The sequence below is a fragment of the Chenopodium album genome, chromosome 9, assembly GCF_948465745.1.
Source record: "Chenopodium album chromosome 9, dcCheAlbu1.1, whole genome shotgun sequence".
NCBI lineage: Eukaryota > Viridiplantae > Streptophyta > Magnoliopsida > Caryophyllales > Amaranthaceae > Chenopodium > Chenopodium album.
In genome coordinates this window covers 69283523-69303330 of record NC_137842.1, presented here as the reverse complement: position 1 = coordinate 69303330, position 19808 = coordinate 69283523, and the positions used below count along the sequence as shown (strand labels likewise).

Here is a 19808-nt window from a genome sequence, read left to right as displayed (position 1 = left end):
TTTAAGTTATGATAATAGGTAACTCCATATTACAATTTATTTCACAACAAAGCTGAGAGTATACTTTAAAATTTACTCCCTCCGTTGTCAATAATTTGTCAATAATTAATTTTGCTACATGTCCATTTTCTGCTTTTAGAAATCAAATCATGGATAAAATTTTTGGACCCTTGTGTATGACAAATTAGGATAGTCTTCTCCTAATTGGTGAAAGCTGAATGTATGGTATCCTACGCTTGATATTTATGCTATAAATGAACAACCAGAAAAAAATTGTGGCTAGCTATTGTTGCTCGGCTGGATCTTGCTGACAAAAGGATAAGGAAATCCAAATTTCTTTATCACGCTGATTCCCTTGTCATTATGCTTAATCAATGCAGCAAATCCAAGTTTATAACGATGGTATTTTACATTTACAAATATCCCAAAAAATGTCGCTATATTGATTCTTAGGGCTTGTTTGGTTTACTTTATTTTTTTTGGTCTGATCTGATCTGATTTGATCTAATCTGAATGTCAGATTTGACCAAACTTTGACCTTAAATATACAATGTGTATTTTATTAATATGTGATTTTCATAATTCTTTTTATTGCGAAATTAAATATATTTAGCGATAAAAAACTACACGTAAAACGATGATATGATCTGAACTTAATTTTTCTAATCTGATCTTATTTTTTCTGAAATAAGTAAAAATAAGTCGAACTAAACAAGTCCTGAGTCCCCAAAATGCCCTTTAGTAGTCCCACGATCTCCAAAATACGCCCGTGATATGCAATTTACTCTAGCTGGATGATCCTTCACTGATGGTATGTTAAGCTTACAGGCGTTATAGCACGCTCACATAACAGACGAGACAATAGCTTGTCTAGGAACTTCTCCCCCCAGTCTTTGTGGGATCTCAAATTCCCTTGGGGAACTTCCTTATTCCACACTACTTAGTGTAGTATTGGGTTGATTATGTGGAGACCCCTTTAAGACCAGTCCTATTACCTTACAGCTGAACTTTCACTACTGCATCCAGGAGTGTAGAAAATTAGATATCATCGCTATCCCTTACCGATCAGGATCACCACGACACCACCACAGACCTCAAATGTCACAACCAGATTGCCAGAGAGATATTACCCAACGAATAGTCCTTTGAATTAATTGCGTAACAGATATTCATGTCCTCACCAGGTGAATACACTGTCCTGTAGCGTCCTCTCCTGCCCAAGTTATTAAAATTGCAGCCCAAACCCTGCTATAATACGGGGCATTCAGGACTGATCATTTAACAAAAATTCTAAGGATCAAAAGTTAACCAATCTTACGCTTACTGATATATGCCAAAAACTGCAATAAGGGGTAAAATGTTGACAATAGATAGCAAAAAGTCTTAGAACTGAGAAATCGGTTGTCAGCTAGCACTGGCTGAGGGATTACATACTAAGAGCAACCTTAGAGTTTCTGTTTTAGGCACCATTCCAAGCACCAAGGGGTGAGGCACCACAACAGCAACCAATATAATGAGTGTTTCGGAAAGAAAAGGGGGCACATCTGTGCACATATGATGCTGTCCAACAAATGGGATTTATTTATTCAGAATATTTTCAAATTGAATGTAATTCAAGATGATTGAGGGATCTTTTCTCTTCATACAACAAAAAACTAAAAAAAAATAATAATATTAAAAATACTTGAGTACCAATTTAAACGAGCTAATGTGGAGGATTACCATTTTACCCTTTCTCCAACAAAGACACCTTTGAAAGCATCTGGTGATCTGAAGTCTTCAAAATCTGTTCTGAAAGTTGGATTAGAATTCAGTGTTCTCAGTATATGCCTCCTGATCAAAGTCACCCCACATCTACTACCATTCTACCAATTTCGCAGCGGTGCAGCATTTTATAAGCATACTGTATACACACAAATATCTAACATCTCACAACAAAATTTCATGAATCGAGATATGTAGATGATGAACCCCTATCATCACTGCATATCTCAGCATCCAAATCACATTTACATGCGAGCTGAAGAAATTTTAAGAACTTAACTTGTCTTCAGGTCGACAGAGGAAAAATTCATATGTACTGTATGATTCCAATATCTTGCCCTACAAACCCAGAGTACAGACCAAAGAAGAGAACCTATCTTTAGCTGCTTGGGACTTTTGCCTTATCAATGTTGACAAGCTCTTCTATGAGCTTCCTCTCTTCAACATTCAGCTTTTTTGGAATCTCAACTTGCACTTTCACCAGCTGATCCCCTCTTTTACTCTTTTTATTTACAAAAGGAACTCCCTTTTTTGCCATCATCAACGTCACATTAGGTTGGGTACCAGGAGGGATCTTCAGATCAGACATTCCATCAACTGTAGGAACTTTTTTAACTGTCCCCAAAATTGCATCAAGGTAGGAAACCTTGCAAGTGTAGAGAATATTATTTCCATCCCTCTTCAAAACGGGATCCGCACGAACTTCAAATACAACAAACAGATCACCAGGGGGGCCACCTTTTTTCCCGGAATTGCCCTCACATTCAAACCTTATTTTGTTCCCAGTATCTACTCCAGCAGGGACTTTTACATTAATTTTCTTTGATTTTTTCACTCTTCCTTCACCGCGACATTTATTGCAGGGGGTACTACTCTCGCCCATTCCATCACAATCAGGGCAGGAGAGTGCCTGCTGAACTATACCAAAAGGTGTTCTTATTGATGAGATAAGCTGTCCATGGCCATTGCATGTTCTGCAAACATAAGACTTGGAACCTGGCTTGGCACCCGAGGCTTCACAGGTGGGACAATCTTCGAGCCTATTTATCTCGATATCCTTATCTATCCCAAACACTGCCTCTCTGAAATCAAGCCTAAGACTGTAAGCCAGGTCCTCACTCTCTGAAAATCCGTTTCGAAAGTTTCCCCCCATACCCATGCCGTCAAAGTTGTTGAGTAATTCGTCAAAGATGCTGCTGAAGCCCTGCAAAAATGTGATGCCAGAAGAACTCAAAAATCTCTAGGTAGGAGACAAGTGAAGCAGGTCAGACAAGTCTGCTTCAGACTCGGGTCATTTTTGTTACCCAGTACAGTTTTTTTTTTTTTTTTTTTTTTTTTTGCATGATTCACATGCTTTTAGTTAGTTATACTGTTTGTGGATATTCTGTTTGCGGTTTCAGGTCATTAACCCGTGTATAAACTACATAAAAGTCAATTTTGGTTGAATTTTAGAGTAGGGTCAGCCTTTTCCACAGTATCAGGATGGACAATTTATGAAGATAACTAAAAAGAGATACTTACCCCCATGCTTGGGCCACCTTTAAGACCATCCTCTCCATATCTATCATATATGGAACGCTTCTCATCATCTGACAAGACCTGTAGTTCGAAAAATGTTATCAGTAGACCATTGTTATCAAATGGATACCATATCTGACAGGTATATCAGACAGATCAGCTAGAGTAGGGACTGCGCATAGTATGGAAACTTACCTCATAGGCATTACTAATGTCCTTAAATTTTTGTTCTGCTCCTGGATCTCTGCAACATGGAGGAATGGAGAAAACAACTTATTATACTACACACAGGAAAGGGATTGCCAAACAAAGAACAACATAAACAACAAACTTTTGAACAGTTTGACATCTAGTCTAGATACCCCTATGATAACACACGTCTTGTGAGTCGTGTCATGCCACAACCATATGATAACTTTTATTGATATTGATATCTAGATAACCCTCTCTCTTTAATACAACCCAAATGTTTCACAGCTGCAAACCTACAGTAGTAAACAAATTACCTTCCTTGCTGCATGGTGAAAATTTATCATTTTTTCTTACCACCCCCTCCTACTCCTCACAACCTTCCATGAAAAGTATACATACCCACAGAAAGTCTTTGTTACTTTGAAAGGGAAACCCAAACCAAATGAACAAATTGCAATCTATGACAGCTTATTATCAGGAAATATAATATAGTGGTTAAAGCCCCCACTATTCTGAAATTTACTGATGCAATAACAACCCCAAGACATGATCCTCTATATTTTCAGATACTATGTCACAAAGTAGTGCACAAATTACATTAAATCCAAAGAGGTAAGGTGATTATGATGCCACAATTCTATACTTGCTGATCTGCCATGCACACCCCATAACGGAAAAAGAGAGCTGGGGAAAATGGTCAATATCACCTTCATCATAATGCAGTTAAGATTAAAGAAAACTGGCAATTTAGGTGTTTTAGAAAATCAATTCATTCTAAGACTTTGGAGAGCTCAGATGTGGAGTTGGACTTCAAACAATCAAACCAACTATAGCTACTCGCACAATATTGTTACAACAGTATAGTGAATACTACAAAAATATAATCTGCATATCCTAAGAGCTAAACAATTTCGACAACTTCAATAAGAACCAAAATAATTTGAATTACAAGGGGGGCGGAAATTTTTTATGCCAAGATGCCAAAATCGATATCACAAAATTGAAGCAGCAATAATCTTCTAAAAATTACTATATTTGAGAATGTTGAAGGTCCACACTTAGGCCTAATGCTGCCATCATGACTAAATCGGACCAAAACTTATAAAACGAGTAAAATCACATACTTATTTAGAGAGCCTGCTACAGAAACATATATTATAACATAGGTATGTCAGTATGCATCATTATGAAGGCTGAATTTCAACTTACTTGTTTACATCAGGATGGTAAGTCCGCGCAAGCTTCTTATAAGCTGCATGTATGAGAGTTCAACTCTATGATTAATCAGTTACTCTTGGGAGAAAAACAAAGTTCAGATAAACAGACTTCAATAATTAGAGACACAAGCATACAGAGGTAATCTTAATTTGCAGGCCAACCTATGGAGCAATTTACTGGTAAGAAACAAACCAGGAAAAGATATTAAAGACACAAGAAGGAACCACAAGCTGCAAACATTAAATGTTCCTAGGCATGCAATACTTTCCACTGAAATGCAGAGGCTACCTACACAAAGACCAATCTGATGAAAAAAAAGAGGTGAAAGGAGACTAAGGCAGCATTATCAGAGCAACATAAAAACAGCCTAAAAATCAAGATGTACAGGTTTATGCAATAGATCGGGCCAGCCCAGATACACCAATCCGAGTTTATACCAGAAGGCACAAAAATACAGGGCAAGGACAGCAGTAGCAGCATTTTGGGAATAGCAAAAGAAGACAAAAGAAGTGAGGGAAGGGTGTAATTGGGTGAAAAAGCCACGCTGGCAGAGAGGACAATGTGTACGTTGCTAGGTCATGGGGATTGCTTAGTATTTAAAAAGGGAAGGAAAGAATGAAAGCCGTCATGTGATTTATGATTGTAATCATTATCTTAGCAGTAGCAGTAATATTCTCCAAGCTTCCACCTTTATTATTGTAATAGCAGCAGTAGCCTGTAGTTTTCAGCCTCTTTAATAAAAAATCCTTCCAAGTTTTCCTCTTATTTAGTGAGTGCACATCTATTTGTCACTGTTTGATTGAGCCGGAGTCCGGGTCGATAGCAGTTTAGTTGATGCTGCATCAGAATGCAAGGATACTACCTTAATTAACTAGATGAACTCACCACTTTTTATTTCAGGCTTCCCAGCATCTTCTGCAATACCAAGGACAGAGTAGTAATTCTGCATGTTCAAAACAGTCATGGTCAGAATATGCCTGCCAACTGAAAATAATAGTGCACCGCTGTATTATTATTGCAAGGAAATAAAGCAACTACATAGCAGAAAACATCTGACCCTCTGAGCTCTGACAATGAGGTGGGAATAGGATAGCTTGAAATGATACAAGTCCTTATGTGGCCTTGAGCTCAAAAATGTGTGAGAAGAGTCAGGAGAAAATATGGTTGAGCAAGATGAAGCCAACATCCCCTTGCTTGTGCAACTGCAATTTTTCAGTCAAAAGTAAACAGAAGATTTAATAAATGTTCAGAAAAATAACATCCTTGTCAGTTTGTTAAAGATATACAGATACATGTTTACCATGAGTCCATTGCCACTTATATCATTCGGCACTTTAAGTTGCAGCATATGTACCTTTTGCACTATTTATATAATCGGCTTTGACCATCATTGATTATTACGTATTTATTATGCAAGAAAAAGCATAACCGATTGGGACCTTGTTAGAATTGTTCGACACATATTTTAAAGATATCAAATTTCCATAGTTTTAAGACTTAACTAGAATTATCAAAAGTTGACCCAACCCGATATACCGACTCAAACCCGATTATTAACCGACCATCTGAACCCGAAAAAAGGGTTACCCAAATTACCCGACCTGAAACCAACCCTAGACCCGAGTTGACTTGAGTATGTGAGACCCGAACCCGAACATGAACTGACTTGGAGAAGACCCGACCCGAATGTAACCCGTAAATTATTGACCTGAACCAAACCCGACTTGAACCGAAATTGACCCAAACCCGTATTAACCCATCAAAACCCGAATTTAACCCGACTTGTTACTAACCAGACTTGAATTCAACCCGACCCGTTCCTAACCCGACCCGAAATCAACCCAACTTGTTATATAACTGACCCAAATTCAACCCGACTTATTATTGACTCGAACCAAATTTTACCAGACCTATTACTAACCCGACCCTAAAATTCAACCCGATCTCTTACTAACCCGACTCGAAATCAACACGACTTGTTATTGACCCGACCTAAATTCAACCCAAATTGTTCCCAACCCGATTTCAAATCATCTTAAATACAATTTAGACCACCTTATTATTGTTGATCAAAGCATTTTGTCTAGGGAGACCAAGTCGGTCCAGCCAACAAAAGAAAGGAACTTCATCCTCAAATTTAAGAGTTAAATATAGTATATATTTGTTGTATGGTTAAAGGAGATAAGTATCTTCCTAAATTATAAAATATAGTTCCCTAGTATATTGCCATATATATTATAGTCAAAGGAAATAATTAGCTTGATAAAAATGATAATTATTTATTTATATTTAGTTGAACTCGAATATAACCTAACATGGAAATGACTCCACCTAATTGTAACCACCAAATTATTGACTTGAACATAACCCGACTTGACTTTGAGAATGACCCAACTTGGAAATGACCCAACCTCATTATAACCCGCAAATTATTGACTTGAACCGAACCCAACTTGAACCCGAGAATGAACCGACTTGAAAATGACCCGACCTCATTATAACCCGCAAATTATTTACTTAAACCAAACCTGACTCAAACCCGAGAATGAACCGACGTGATTCTAACCCGCAAAATATTGACTTGAACCGAACTCGACTCGAACCCGAGAATTACCCTAATCTGTTTTAACCCTTGAAAACCTGAATCAAAACCGACCCATTGTTCACCCAACACGAATGTAACCCGACCTAAACCCGACCCAAACCCGATAAGTATGGCCCGATGTGACCCGACTCAAGCATGACCCAACCCAATCCCGACCCTTATAGGTTATGGATTTAATCCGAATTGACTCGACCCGAGTTGACCAGACCCACTCTTACCGACTCAAACCCAACCCGTTTACCCGAATTGAGAGCTTTAAGCGAAACCTAAAAAATTTCTCAAAAAGCGTGGATCTTAGCCTTTAATTTTGGAATTTTTTGACTTTTTTTCACCCAAAAATAAAAATTGCCGAAATGTTTACCATAGTCCCTAATACCCTCTTAGAGTCCAATTGGCTAGGTGGAACCATCCAATTTGCCTTTAAACGACCAATTTACCAGTTAACAACTTGCACTGATTTCATTAACTCGAGCTGACCACGAACATTTATAACAACATATAATGATCATATATGAATCCAAACGGCATTACATGACCCCAAGATGTATCCCCTAAAATCTCAAAACTTTTCGACACCGGGCCCTGAAACATTCTAAATTTCTCAAAAAGCGTGGATATTAGACTTCAATTTCGGAATTTTTTGACAATTTTCGCTCGGATATAAAACTGCCGAAATGTTTACCATAGTCCCTAATACCCGCTGGGAGTCCAATTGGGTGGGTAGAACCATCCAATTTGGATTTATCCGACCAATTTAACGGTTTACAAGTTGCACCGATTTCATTAACTCAAGCCTATCACAAACATTTATAACAATAAATAATGATCATATACGGTTCCAAACGGCATCATATGACCCCGAGATATATCCCCTAGAATTTTAAAAAATTTCGACACCAGGCCTGAAACCTCTAAAATTTCTCAAAAAGCGTGAATATTAGCCTTCAATTTTGGAATTTTTAGACTTTTTTTCGCCCGGAAAAAAAATTGCAGAAATATTTACTATGGTCCCTAATACCCTATGGGAGTCCAATCGGGTGGGTGGAACCATCCAATTTGCCTTTAAACGGCCAATTAACCGATTTACAACTTGCATCGATTTCATTAATACAAGTCAACCAAAAACATTTATGACAACATATAATGATCATATATGGTTCCAAACGGCATTATATGACCCCGAAATGTATCTCCTAAAATCTCAAGCCTTTTCGACACCTGGCCCGAAACCTCAAAAATTTCTCAAAAAGCGTGGATATTAGCCTTCAATTTTAGAATTTTATGACTTTTTTTCACCCGTAAAAAAAAATTGCCGAAATGTTTACCATGTTCTCTAATACCCTCAAATAGTCCAATTGGGTGGATAAAAACATCCAATTTGCCTTTAAACAACCAATTTACCAATTTACAACTTGCACCGATTTCATTAACTCGAGCATATCACGAACATTTATGATAACAAATAATGATCGTATATGGTTTAAAACGACATTATATGACCCCGATATGTATTCCCTAAAATTTCAAGACTTTTAGACATCAGGCCCCGAATACTCCAAATTTCACAAAAAAGCGTGGATATTCGCCTTCAATTTTTAAATTTTTTTACTTTTTTTTGCCCAAAAATAAAAATTGTCGAAATGTTTACCATGGTCCATAATACCCAACTGGAGTCCAATTGGGTAGGTGGAACCATCCAATTTCCCTTTAAACGACCAATTTATCGATTTACAACTTGTACCGATTTCATTAATTCAAGATTACCACGAACATTTATGACAAGATATAATGATCTTATATGGTTCCAAACGGCATTATATAACCCCGAGATGTATTCCCTAAAATTTTAAGGCTTTTCGACAATGAGCCCCGAAACCTCCAAAATTTCTCAAAAAGCGTGGATATTAGACTGAATTTTGTAAATCTTTTACTTTTTTTCGCCCGAAAAAAAAAATGACGAAATATTTACAATGGTCCGTAATACCTTCCAGGAGTCCCATTGGGTGGGTGGAACCATCCAATTTGGCTTTAAACGACAAATTTACTGATTTTCATCTTGCAGCGATTTCATCAACTCAAGTTTACCATGAACATTTATGACAACATATAATAATCATATATGATATCAAACGACATAATATGACACCAAGATGTAATATCTGGAATTTCAAGTCTTTTCGACACCGAGTCATGAAACCTTAAAAATTCGCAAAATGCGTGGATATTAGTCTTAAATTTTGGAATTTTTTGGCTATATTTTCTCGAAAATAAAAATTGCAATAATGTTTACCATGGTCCCCAATACCCTCCAGGAGTCCAATTAGTCTTAAATTTACCGGTTTACAACTTGCACCAATTTCATTAACTCAAGCCTACCACGAACATTTATGACAACACATAATGAACATATATGGTTCCAAACGGCATTATATGACCTCGAGATGTATCCCCTAAAATCTCAAGGATTTTCAATACCGGACCTTGAAACTTCCAACATTTCTCAAAAAGCGTGGATATTAGGCTTAAAATTTTAAATTTTTTGACTTTTTTTCGCCTGTAAATAAAAATTGTCGAAATGTTTACCACGGTCCCTAATACCCTCCAGGTGTCCAATTAGATGGGTAGAACTATCCAATTTGCCTTTAAATGGTGAATTTACCGATTCACAACTTGCACCAATTTCATTAACTCAAACATACCACGAACATTAATGACAACATATAATCATTATTTATGGTTTAAAACAATATTATATGACCTCGAGATGAATCCCCCAAAATCTCAAATCGTTTCGACATCGGGCTCCGAAACCTCAAAAGTTTCTCAAAAAGCGTGGATATTAGCCTTCAATTTTGGAATTTTTTGACTTTTTTTCTCCTCAAAATAAAAATTGCCAAAATGCTTACCATGGTTCCTAATACCCTCCGGCAGTCCAATTCGGTGGGTGGAACCATCAAATTTGCATTTAAACGGCCAATTTACTAGTTTAAAACCTGCACTTATTTCATTAACTCAAGCATTCCACGAACATTTATGAAAACATATAATGGTCATTTATGGTTTCAAACGTCATTATATGACTGCGAGATGTATCTAATAAAATCTCAATTCTTTTCGACACCTGACCACGAAACCTTCGAAATTTCTCAAAAAGCGTGGATATTAACCTTCAATTTCAGAATTTTTTCTCTTTTTTTCGCCTGAAAATAAAAATTGCCGAAATGTTTACCATGGTCCTTAATACTCTCCGGGAGTCCAATTGGGTGGGTCGAACCATCCAATTTGCCTTTAAACAACCAATTTACCGGTTTACAACTTGCACCGATTTAATTAACTCAAGCCTACACCGAACATTTATGACAACAAATAATGATCACATATAATTCCAAACGACATTATATGACCCTGAAATGTATTCCCTAGAATTTCGAGACTTTTAGACAACGGGCCTCGAAAACTCCAAAATTTCTCAAAAAGCGTGGATATTAGCGTTCAATTTTTTAATTTTTTTACTTTTTTTCGCCCGTAAATAAAAATTGCCTAAATGTTTACCATGCTCCCTAACACCCATCGGGAGTCCAATTATGTGGGTGAAACCATCCAATTTGCCTTAAAACGGCCTATCTACCGGTTTACAACTTGCACTGATTTCATTAACTTATAACAACTTGCACCGATTTCATTTACTCAAACTTACTACGAACATTTATGACAACATATAATGATCATATATGGTTCCAAACGGCATTATATGACCCCGAGATGTAAACCTAAAATTTCAAGGCTTTTCGACACCGGGACTCGAAATCTCTAAAATTTCTCAACAAGCGTGGATATTAGCCTTTAATATTGGAATTTTTAAAATTCTTTTCGCCTGAAAAATTAAAATTGCCGAAATGTTTTTCGTAGTCCCTAATACCCTTCGGGAGAACAATTTGATGGGTGGAACCATCCAATTTGTCTTTAAACGGCCAATTACCGGTTTACAACTTGCACCGATTTCATTAACTCAAGCCTACCACGAACATTTATGACAACATATAATGATCATATATGGTTCCAAACGGCATTGTATCACCCCGATATGTATCCCCTAAAATCTCAAGGATTTTCGATACCGACCGTTGAAACCTCCAACATTTCTCAAAAAGCATGGATATGAGCCTTAAATTTTCGAATTTTTTGACTTTTGGGAGTCCAATTAGATGGGTAGAACTATCCAATTTGCCTTTAAATGATGAATTTACCGATTCACAACTTGTACCAATTTCATTAACTAAAACATACCACGATTATTAATGACAACATATAATCATCATTTATGGTTTAAAACAATATTATATGACCTCCAGATGAATCCCCCAAAATCTCAAATTTTTTCGACATCGGGCTCCGAAACCTCAAAAGTTTCTCAAAAAGCGTGGATAATTAGCCTTCAATTTTGGAATTTTTTGACTTTTTTTCTCCTCAAAATAAAAATTGCCAAAATGCTTACCATGGTTCCTAATACCCTTCGGCAGTCCAATTCGGTGGGTGGAACCATCCAATTTGCATTTAAACGGCCAATTTACTAGTTTAAAACCTGCACTTATTTCATTAACTCAAGCATTCCACGAACATTTATGAAAACATATAATGGTCATTTATGGTTTCAAACGTCATTATATGACCGCGAGATGTATCTTATAAAATCTCAATTCTTTTCGACACCTGACCACGAAACCTTCGAAATTTCTCAAAAAGCGCGGATAATAACCTTCAATTTCAGAATTTTTTCTCTTTTTTTCGCCTGAAAATAAAAATTGCCAAAATGTTTACCATGGTCCTTAATACTCTCCGGGAGTCCAATTGGGTGGGTGGAACCATCCAATTTGCCTTTAAATGGTGAATTTACCGATTTACAACTTGCACCCATTTCATTAACTCAAACCTACCACGAACATTTATGACAACATATAATCATCATTTATAGGTTAAAACAGTATTATATGACCTAGAGATGAATCCCCTAAAATCTCAAATCTTTTCGACACCGGGCTCCGAAATCCCAAAAGTTTCTCAAAAAACGTTGATATTAGCCTTCAATTTTGGAATTTTTTGACTTTTTTCTCTCGAAAATAAAAATTGCCGAAATGCTTACCATGGTTCCTAATACCCTCCGGCTGTCCAATTAGATGGGTGGAACCATTCAATTTGCATTTAAACGGCCAATTTACTAGTTTAAAACCTGCACTTATTTCATTAACTCAAGCATACCACGAACATTTATGAAAACATATAATGGTCATTTATGGTTTCAAACGGTATTATATGACTCCGAGATTTATCCCCTAAAATCTCAATTCTTTTCGACACCTGACCCCGAAAACTTCGAAATTTCTCAAAAAGCGTGGATATTAACCTTCAATTTTAGTATTTTTTTTCTCTTTTTTTTGCCCAAAAATAAAAATTGCCGAAATGTTTACCATGGTCCCTAATACTCTTCGGGAGTCCAATTAGGTGGGTCGAACCATCCAATTTGCCTTTAAACAACCAATTTACCAGTTTACAACTTGCACCGATTTCATTAATTCAAGCCTACACCGAACATTTATGACAACAAATAATGATCACATATAATTCCAAACGACATTATATGACCACAAGATGTATTCCCTAGAATTTCGAGACTTTTAGACACCGACCCTCGAAAACTCTAAAATTTCTCAAAAAGCGTGGATATTAGCCTTTAATTTTTTAAATTTTTTGACTTTTTTTCGACCGTAAATAAAAATAGCCTTAATGTTTACCATGCTCCCTAACACCCTCCGGGAGTCCAATTATGTGGGTGAAACCATCCAATTTGCCTTTAAACGGCCTATTTAGCGATTTACAGCTTGCACCGATTTCATTAGCTCAAATTTACTGCGAACATTTATGACAACATATAATGATCATATATGGTTCCAAACGGCATTATATGACCCCGAGATGTAATCCTAAAATTTCAAGACTTTTCGACACCGGGACTCGAATTCTCTAAAATTTCTCAACAAGCGTGGATATTAGCCTTTAATATTGGAATTTTTAGAATTTTTTTCGCTAGAAAATAAAAATTCCCGAAATGTTTTTCGTGGTCCCTATTACCCTAAGGGAGGCCAATTTGATGGGTGTAACCATCCAATTTGTTTTTAAACGGCCAATTACCGGTTTACAACTTGCACCGATTTCATTAACTCAAGCCTACCACGAACATTTATGACAACATATAAAGATCATATAAGGTTACACACGGGTTATATGACCCAGAGATGTATTCCCTAGAATTTTAATACTTTTTGACACCGGGTCTCGAAACCACCAAAATTTCGCAAAATACGTGGATATTAGATTTCAATTTTGGAATTTTTTGACTTTTATTTGCTCGAAAATAAAAATTGCCGTAATATTTACAATGGTCCCTAATACCCTTCGGGAGTACCCCTAGCTAGGTGGAATCATCCAATTTGCCTTTAAACAGCTGATTTATCGGTTTACAACTTGCACCGATTTAATTCACTCAAGCCTACCACGTACATTTATGACAACAAATAATGATCATATATGGTTCCAAACAACATTATATGACCCCGAAATGTGTTCCTTAAAATTTCAAGATTTTTCGACACCGGAACCTAAAACCTCCAGAATTTCTCAAAAAGCGTGGACATTGGACTTCAATTTGGAATTTTTTAACTTTTTTTCGCTTGTTAATAAAAATTGCCGAAATTTTTACCATGGTCCCTAATACCCTCCAGTAGTCCAACTAAGTGGGTGGAACCATCCAATTTGCCTTTAAACGACCAATTTTCCGGTTTACAACTTGCATTGATTTCATTAACTCAAACCTACCACGAATATTTATGACAACAAATAGTGATCATATATGGTTACAAACGACATTTTATGACCTTGAGATGTATTACTTAGAAACTCAAGGCTTTTCGATACCGGGTCCCGAAACCTACAAAATTTCTCAAAAGCGTGGATATGAGCCTTTAGTATTGAAATTTTTAGACTTTTTTTCGCTTGGAAATAATATTTGCCGAAATGTTTACCATGGTCTCTAATACCCTTCATGAGTACAATTGGGTGGGTGAAACCATCCAATTTGTCTTTCAACGGCCTATTTACCGGTTTATAACTTGCACCGATTTCATTAACTCAAGCCTACCACGAACATTTTTGACAACAAATAATGATCATATATGGTTTCAAACGGCATTAAATGACCCTGAGATGTATCCCCTAGAATTTCAAGACTTTTCGGCACCTGGCCCTGAATCCTCAAAAAATTTCTCTAAAAGCGTTGATATTAGCCTTTAATTTTGAAATTTTCCACGTTTTTTTCGCCCGAAATAAAAATTGTCGAAATGTTAACATGGTCCCTAATACCGTCCGGAATTCCATTGGGTAAGTGGAACCATCCAATTTGCCTTTAAACGACCAATTTACCGGTACACAACTTGCACCGATTTCATTAACTCAAGCCTACCACGAACATCTATGACAACAAATAATGATCATATATGGTTCCTAACGGCATTATATGACCCCTGAGATGTATCCCCTAGCATTTCAAGACATTTCGACATCGGGCCTCGAAACCTCTAAAATTTCTCAAAAAGCGTGGATATTAGTCTTTAATTTTAGAACTTTTTGACTTTTTTTTTTTTGTCCGAAAATAAAATTTCCAAAATGTTTTTCATGGTCCCTAATACCCTCCGGGAGTCCAATTAGGTTGGTGGAACCATCTAATTTGCCTTTGAACGACCAATTTAATTACAGGTTTACAACTTGCACGGATTTCATTAACTCAAGCCTACTACGAACGTTTATGACAACATATAATGATCATATATGGTTCCAAACGGCATTATATGACCCCGAGATGTATCCCCTAAAATATTAATACTTTTCTACACCGGGCCCCGAAACCTCTAAAATTTCTCAAAAAGCGTGGATATTAGCCTTCAATTTTGAAATTTTTTGAATATTTTTCGCCTGGAAATAAAAATTGTCAAAATGTTTACCATGGTCCCTAATGTCCTCCGGGAGTCCAATTGGGTGGGTGGAACCATCCAATATTCCTTTAAACGACCAAGTTATCGGTTTACAACTCTCACAGATTTTATTAATTCAAGTCTACCACGAACATTTATGACAACAAATAATGATCATATATGGTTCAAATGGGATTATATGACCCCGAGATGTATCCCATAAAATTTCAAGACTTTTCGACACCGGCCCCCAAAACCTCTAAAATTTCTCAAAAATTGTGGATATAAAAATTGGCCAATTTATTGGTTTACAACGGCCAATTTAATTAACTTGCACCGAACCCGACTTGAGCCGAAATTGACCCAAACCCGTTTTAAATCGTTAAAACCCAAATTTAACCTGACTTGTTACGAACCTGACCTAAATTCAACCCGACCCGTTCTTAACCCGACCCGAATTTAACCCAACCTGTTACAAACCTGACCTGAAATCAACCCGACTTGTTATTAACCTGACCCAAATTCAACCCGACTTGTTATTGACCCGACTCGAATTTTACCATACCTATACTTACCTAACCCAAAAATTCAACCACATCTGTGACTAACCCGACTCGAAATTAACACTTGTTATTAACCCGACCTAAATTCAATCCAAATTGTTCCGGATCCGATTTCAAATCACCATAAATGCAATTACGACCACTTTATTATTGTTGATCAAAGCATTTTGTCTTGGGAGACCAAGTCGGTCCAAGCAGCAAAAGAAAGGAGTATCATCCTCAAATATAAGAGTTAAATATAGTATATATTTGTTGTATGGTCAAAGGAAATAATTATCTTCCTAAATTATAGATTACAGTTCCCTAGTATATTGCCATATACTCCCTCCGTTTTCTTTTAGTTGCAACACTTTCCTAAAAAGGAAATGTCACAATACTTGCAACACACTATAAAAGGAAAGTTACTTAAGGGAAAAACTATACTATTTCCCTTATTTAAAGCACATGACCCACTAAATTACACTCCTAACAACCACTAATCCCATTTTAAAGTGTATTATATCATGTGAACCCCCACATTTCTTAAATACCGTGAAAAAGTGTGTGTTGCATCTAAAAGAAAACGGAGGAAGTATAATATAGTCAAAGGAAATAATTAGTTTGATATAAATAAAATTATCTATTTATAGTTAGTTGAACCCGAATATGACCTGACTTAGAAATGACCCGACCTATTGTAACCTACAAATTATTGACTTGAACATAACCCGACTTGAATTCGAGAATGACCCGACTTGGAAATGACCCAACCTGATTATAACCCGCAAATTATTGACTTGAACCGAACCCGACTTGAAGCCAAGAATGACCCGAATTGAAAATGACCCGACCTCATTATAATTCGCAAATTATTGACTTGAACTGAACCCGACTCAAACCCGAGAATGACCCGACCTGATTCTAACCCGCAAATTATTGATTTGAACCGAACCCGATTCAAACCCGAGAATTACCCTAACCCGTTTTAACCCGTGAAAACCCGAATTAAACCCAACCAATTGTTCACCCGACCTGTTATTAACCTTACCCAAACCCGATAAGAAGTATGAACCGAATCAAGCATGACCTAACCCAAACCCGACCCGCATAGGTTATGGAATTAATCTGCATTGACCTGACCCAAGTTGACGTGACCCACTCTCACCCGACCCACTCTCACCCGACCCAAGTTGACCCGACCCACTCTTACCCGACCTGTTGTTATGGATTGGGTCAATGGAGTCAACACCGCAAGTCAACCACCACTTTTGGTGTACACGAGGCGCGCAAAGAAGGGGCAGCAAGGGTCAAGTGAAGCCAAGAACAATGAGCAACATGACAAAGCTAATTAAAGAGAAGTTTAGGAAGGGAAGCAGGACTTCTTTAATCATGTTCTCTATGGGTTTCTATTTTAGTTAATTATTGTCACATGTATTATCTAGGCTTGAGTATATGTATGTTAGGGTGAGGAGCAGTAGAATTCATTCAGAAAATTTGAGAGTAAACACTAGAGAGAGTTGTGGCCTAAAGCTACTAAGAGACTCATAGCCTCAAGTTATGTTTATCCTTTGTATTTCAATCTTCAATCAATCAAGTACTCAAGCATTCAACCTTTAATTACGTTTCCTGTTTCGAATTACATTACTCAAATTTAGTACTTAACACCTGTTTACCCGAATTGAGAGCTCTAGTTTTAACTTAGGTAGGATTAAAGATATGATTTTTATAGTCAATATGGTACAAGGAAAAATCAAAATTATGCACAAAGATGAACTAGAGAACAGAAGATACCAACAGACAAAAACTTTCTAGAACACAAGCTGGTGCTTACCAATGAGAGGAAAACAAATTAAAGCTTGTAGTACTATACATTCCAGGTGTTTGACTCTGCAAGCCACAATGAGGCACAAACACTCCACATGGCATGGCCGCCATGTACAAACACCTATATTAGAAAGTTTTTTATTTGTAATAACTATCAGAGTTAGAATAAGTTTGTTCAAACATATTGTACAAATATAAGACACCATTTTGAAGCACAAATACACAAATATCGTCAAAAACAAAATTGAAATGCTCAATCATAATGAGAATATTTACATAAGTTCTATAGAGAATGCAGTTTCCTCATGCATGAAAGATTTAATTTATCCCCTGATGACCCTCATAAACATCACTAAACTATATGGAGTACAAAGTACAAACATATAAGTCTTTCACTGCAGAAAATAATTTTCACTGAAGTTGAGGAATATGAGGATAAATCTTAAACTAGCAAAAACCATTACTGAAAGTACAGTAAATTGATCAGCGTTGATTTCAGAAAATCTGAATGTGGGAAAAAATCAGCATCAAGGAGATTTTGGAATGATTTATTATAGCATAATGCTACTAGCCTCTTAACCCATTCTATACCACAACCGACTTATGACTTTTAAACTCTACTCTTCACCATTTGAACATCTTCCATTGTTGCATACTCATAAAGGTGCATAAATATATGATATCATTAAAACATAAGTCAATTTCCATCATTCTCAGCACTTTGTGCTTTTATCACAACCATGGAACCTTCTAAGTTTGTTAAAATACCTTTCTCCTCGCGGCCGTATACACATTCTAGTCCACCTCAACAATCTCAACTAGTATAATTACCTTAACTAAAATCCTCAAAAATAAACATTCTTCAAATATGTTACTGTAGTTTTGTTTCTTGCCCATTTCACCAAAAAAGTCAAAACTTTACTTGGCAGTTCGATCCCAAGCTCATTACTCACAAAATATGCCTCAAAAACCAAACACTTTGTTTCATAAGCCGCAAATTTCTCAAGATTATCAGAAATATTCACCCTAATTCCTTATATTTTCAGTTTCAATTGAAACATGAACCATTTCCATTAAAAGTAGCAAGTACCCACATCACATAAATGTACCAAATGAAATCAAAACCCATAATTTATGCATATTCTAAATAATTAGTGAATTCAAAGCCAAAACCATTATACATTTAAAGGTGAAAATTGAGCTGAAGAAAAATAAAAGAAATGGGAAAAATTAAGTAGAGGAAGATGAACTCACTGGTTGCGAAATTCCACCAAAGACAGCTATGAGATTGAATATCTATGCTAATCTTGTACGAGTTGAGACTTGAGAGAAATAGAATTATTGAACAATTTTGCAGAATTACACTCTCAACTTCTCAAGTCTCAACTTTGCAGAACTACCTGCGCCAATTTAGGTCGAGATATTTGAGAAAGGTTACTTTTTTTGTGGCAAACTATCTTGGTAAGAAATATGGACCTTTGCTGTGCGTTTCATATTTTAGATTGGAAGGTTGAACATTAGAAACTAATCTTGGTCTGAAATACGAAGTACCGAGTATAAAATACGGATTACGGCGTACTAACTTGGTTCAGATAATGTTTGGATTTTTCATTTTTTAGAAGTGGTTGAAGACTTGAAGTAATGGACTAGTGGCATCGTTTTTAGTCTTACCTCGTATCCTAAGTCTAATTATCAAACCTTATGAGTTAATTTCTATTGTTATTAGGGGTGAGCATAACAGGGTACCTTGTAAAAATTCCAGGAACCGGAACCAGAACCTGTTGCAACAGGTTCCTCAAAATGAGAACCGGAACCTGTTGAACAGGTTCCTGGAAATTGGGAACCGGAACCAGAACCTGTAGGTTCCGGTTCCGATTCAGGGCACCCTGTATTATAATATACTCACTAACTTTTTCGCGGAATTTTTAATAAAAAACTGGTTGGTCACTAATTTATAATGTTTGCAACTTGCAAATAAGACAAACTAATAGTAGTTGTCTAACAAATTTAATATATATATTTTTATAATTGTAATTTTGATATTTATTATTTAAAAATTGAGTAAGAATTAGTGTATAATTTGAAATTAAGTGATATTTTTATCAGGTACAGGGTACCCTACAG

The 19808-nt window shown here is 36.4% G+C and overlaps 1 protein-coding gene across 1 annotated transcript; it reads right to left on the bottom strand.

Annotated features, from left to right (window-relative positions):
• Window positions 1–1561: 1561 nt before the first annotated feature.
• On the bottom strand, window positions 1562–19202 carry LOC145559026 (chaperone protein dnaJ A7A, chloroplastic-like). The gene is made up of 8 exons (XM_081620426.1): window positions 18939–19202; window positions 17692–17805; window positions 5750–5894; window positions 5578–5635; window positions 4684–4726; window positions 3478–3526; window positions 3286–3363; window positions 1562–2968 (listed from the first exon to the last, which is right to left on the bottom strand). The coding sequence occupies exons 2-8, from the start codon at window positions 17793–17795 to the stop codon at window positions 2144–2146; spliced, it is 1302 nt and encodes a 433-aa protein (XP_081476552.1). The 5' UTR covers window positions 17796–17805; window positions 18939–19202; the 3' UTR covers window positions 1562–2143.
• Between the last annotated feature and the right edge of the window lie 606 nt (window positions 19203–19808).

Bases quoted from the DNA above. Each gene is read 5' to 3' on its own strand.
- LOC145559026 (XM_081620426.1), bottom strand. From the start codon at position 17,795: ATGGCGGCCATGCCATGTGGAGTGTTTGTGCCTCATTGTGGCTTGCAG. The intron at 4,727-5,577 runs GTGAGTTCATCT...TCATACATGCAG, and splicing joins GAAGCCTGAAATAAAAAGTG to CTTATAAGAAGCTTGCGCGG. The intron at 2,969-3,285 runs GTAAGTATCTCT...ACATTTTTGCAG, and splicing joins AAGGTGGCCCAAGCATGGGG to GGCTTCAGCAGCATCTTTGA.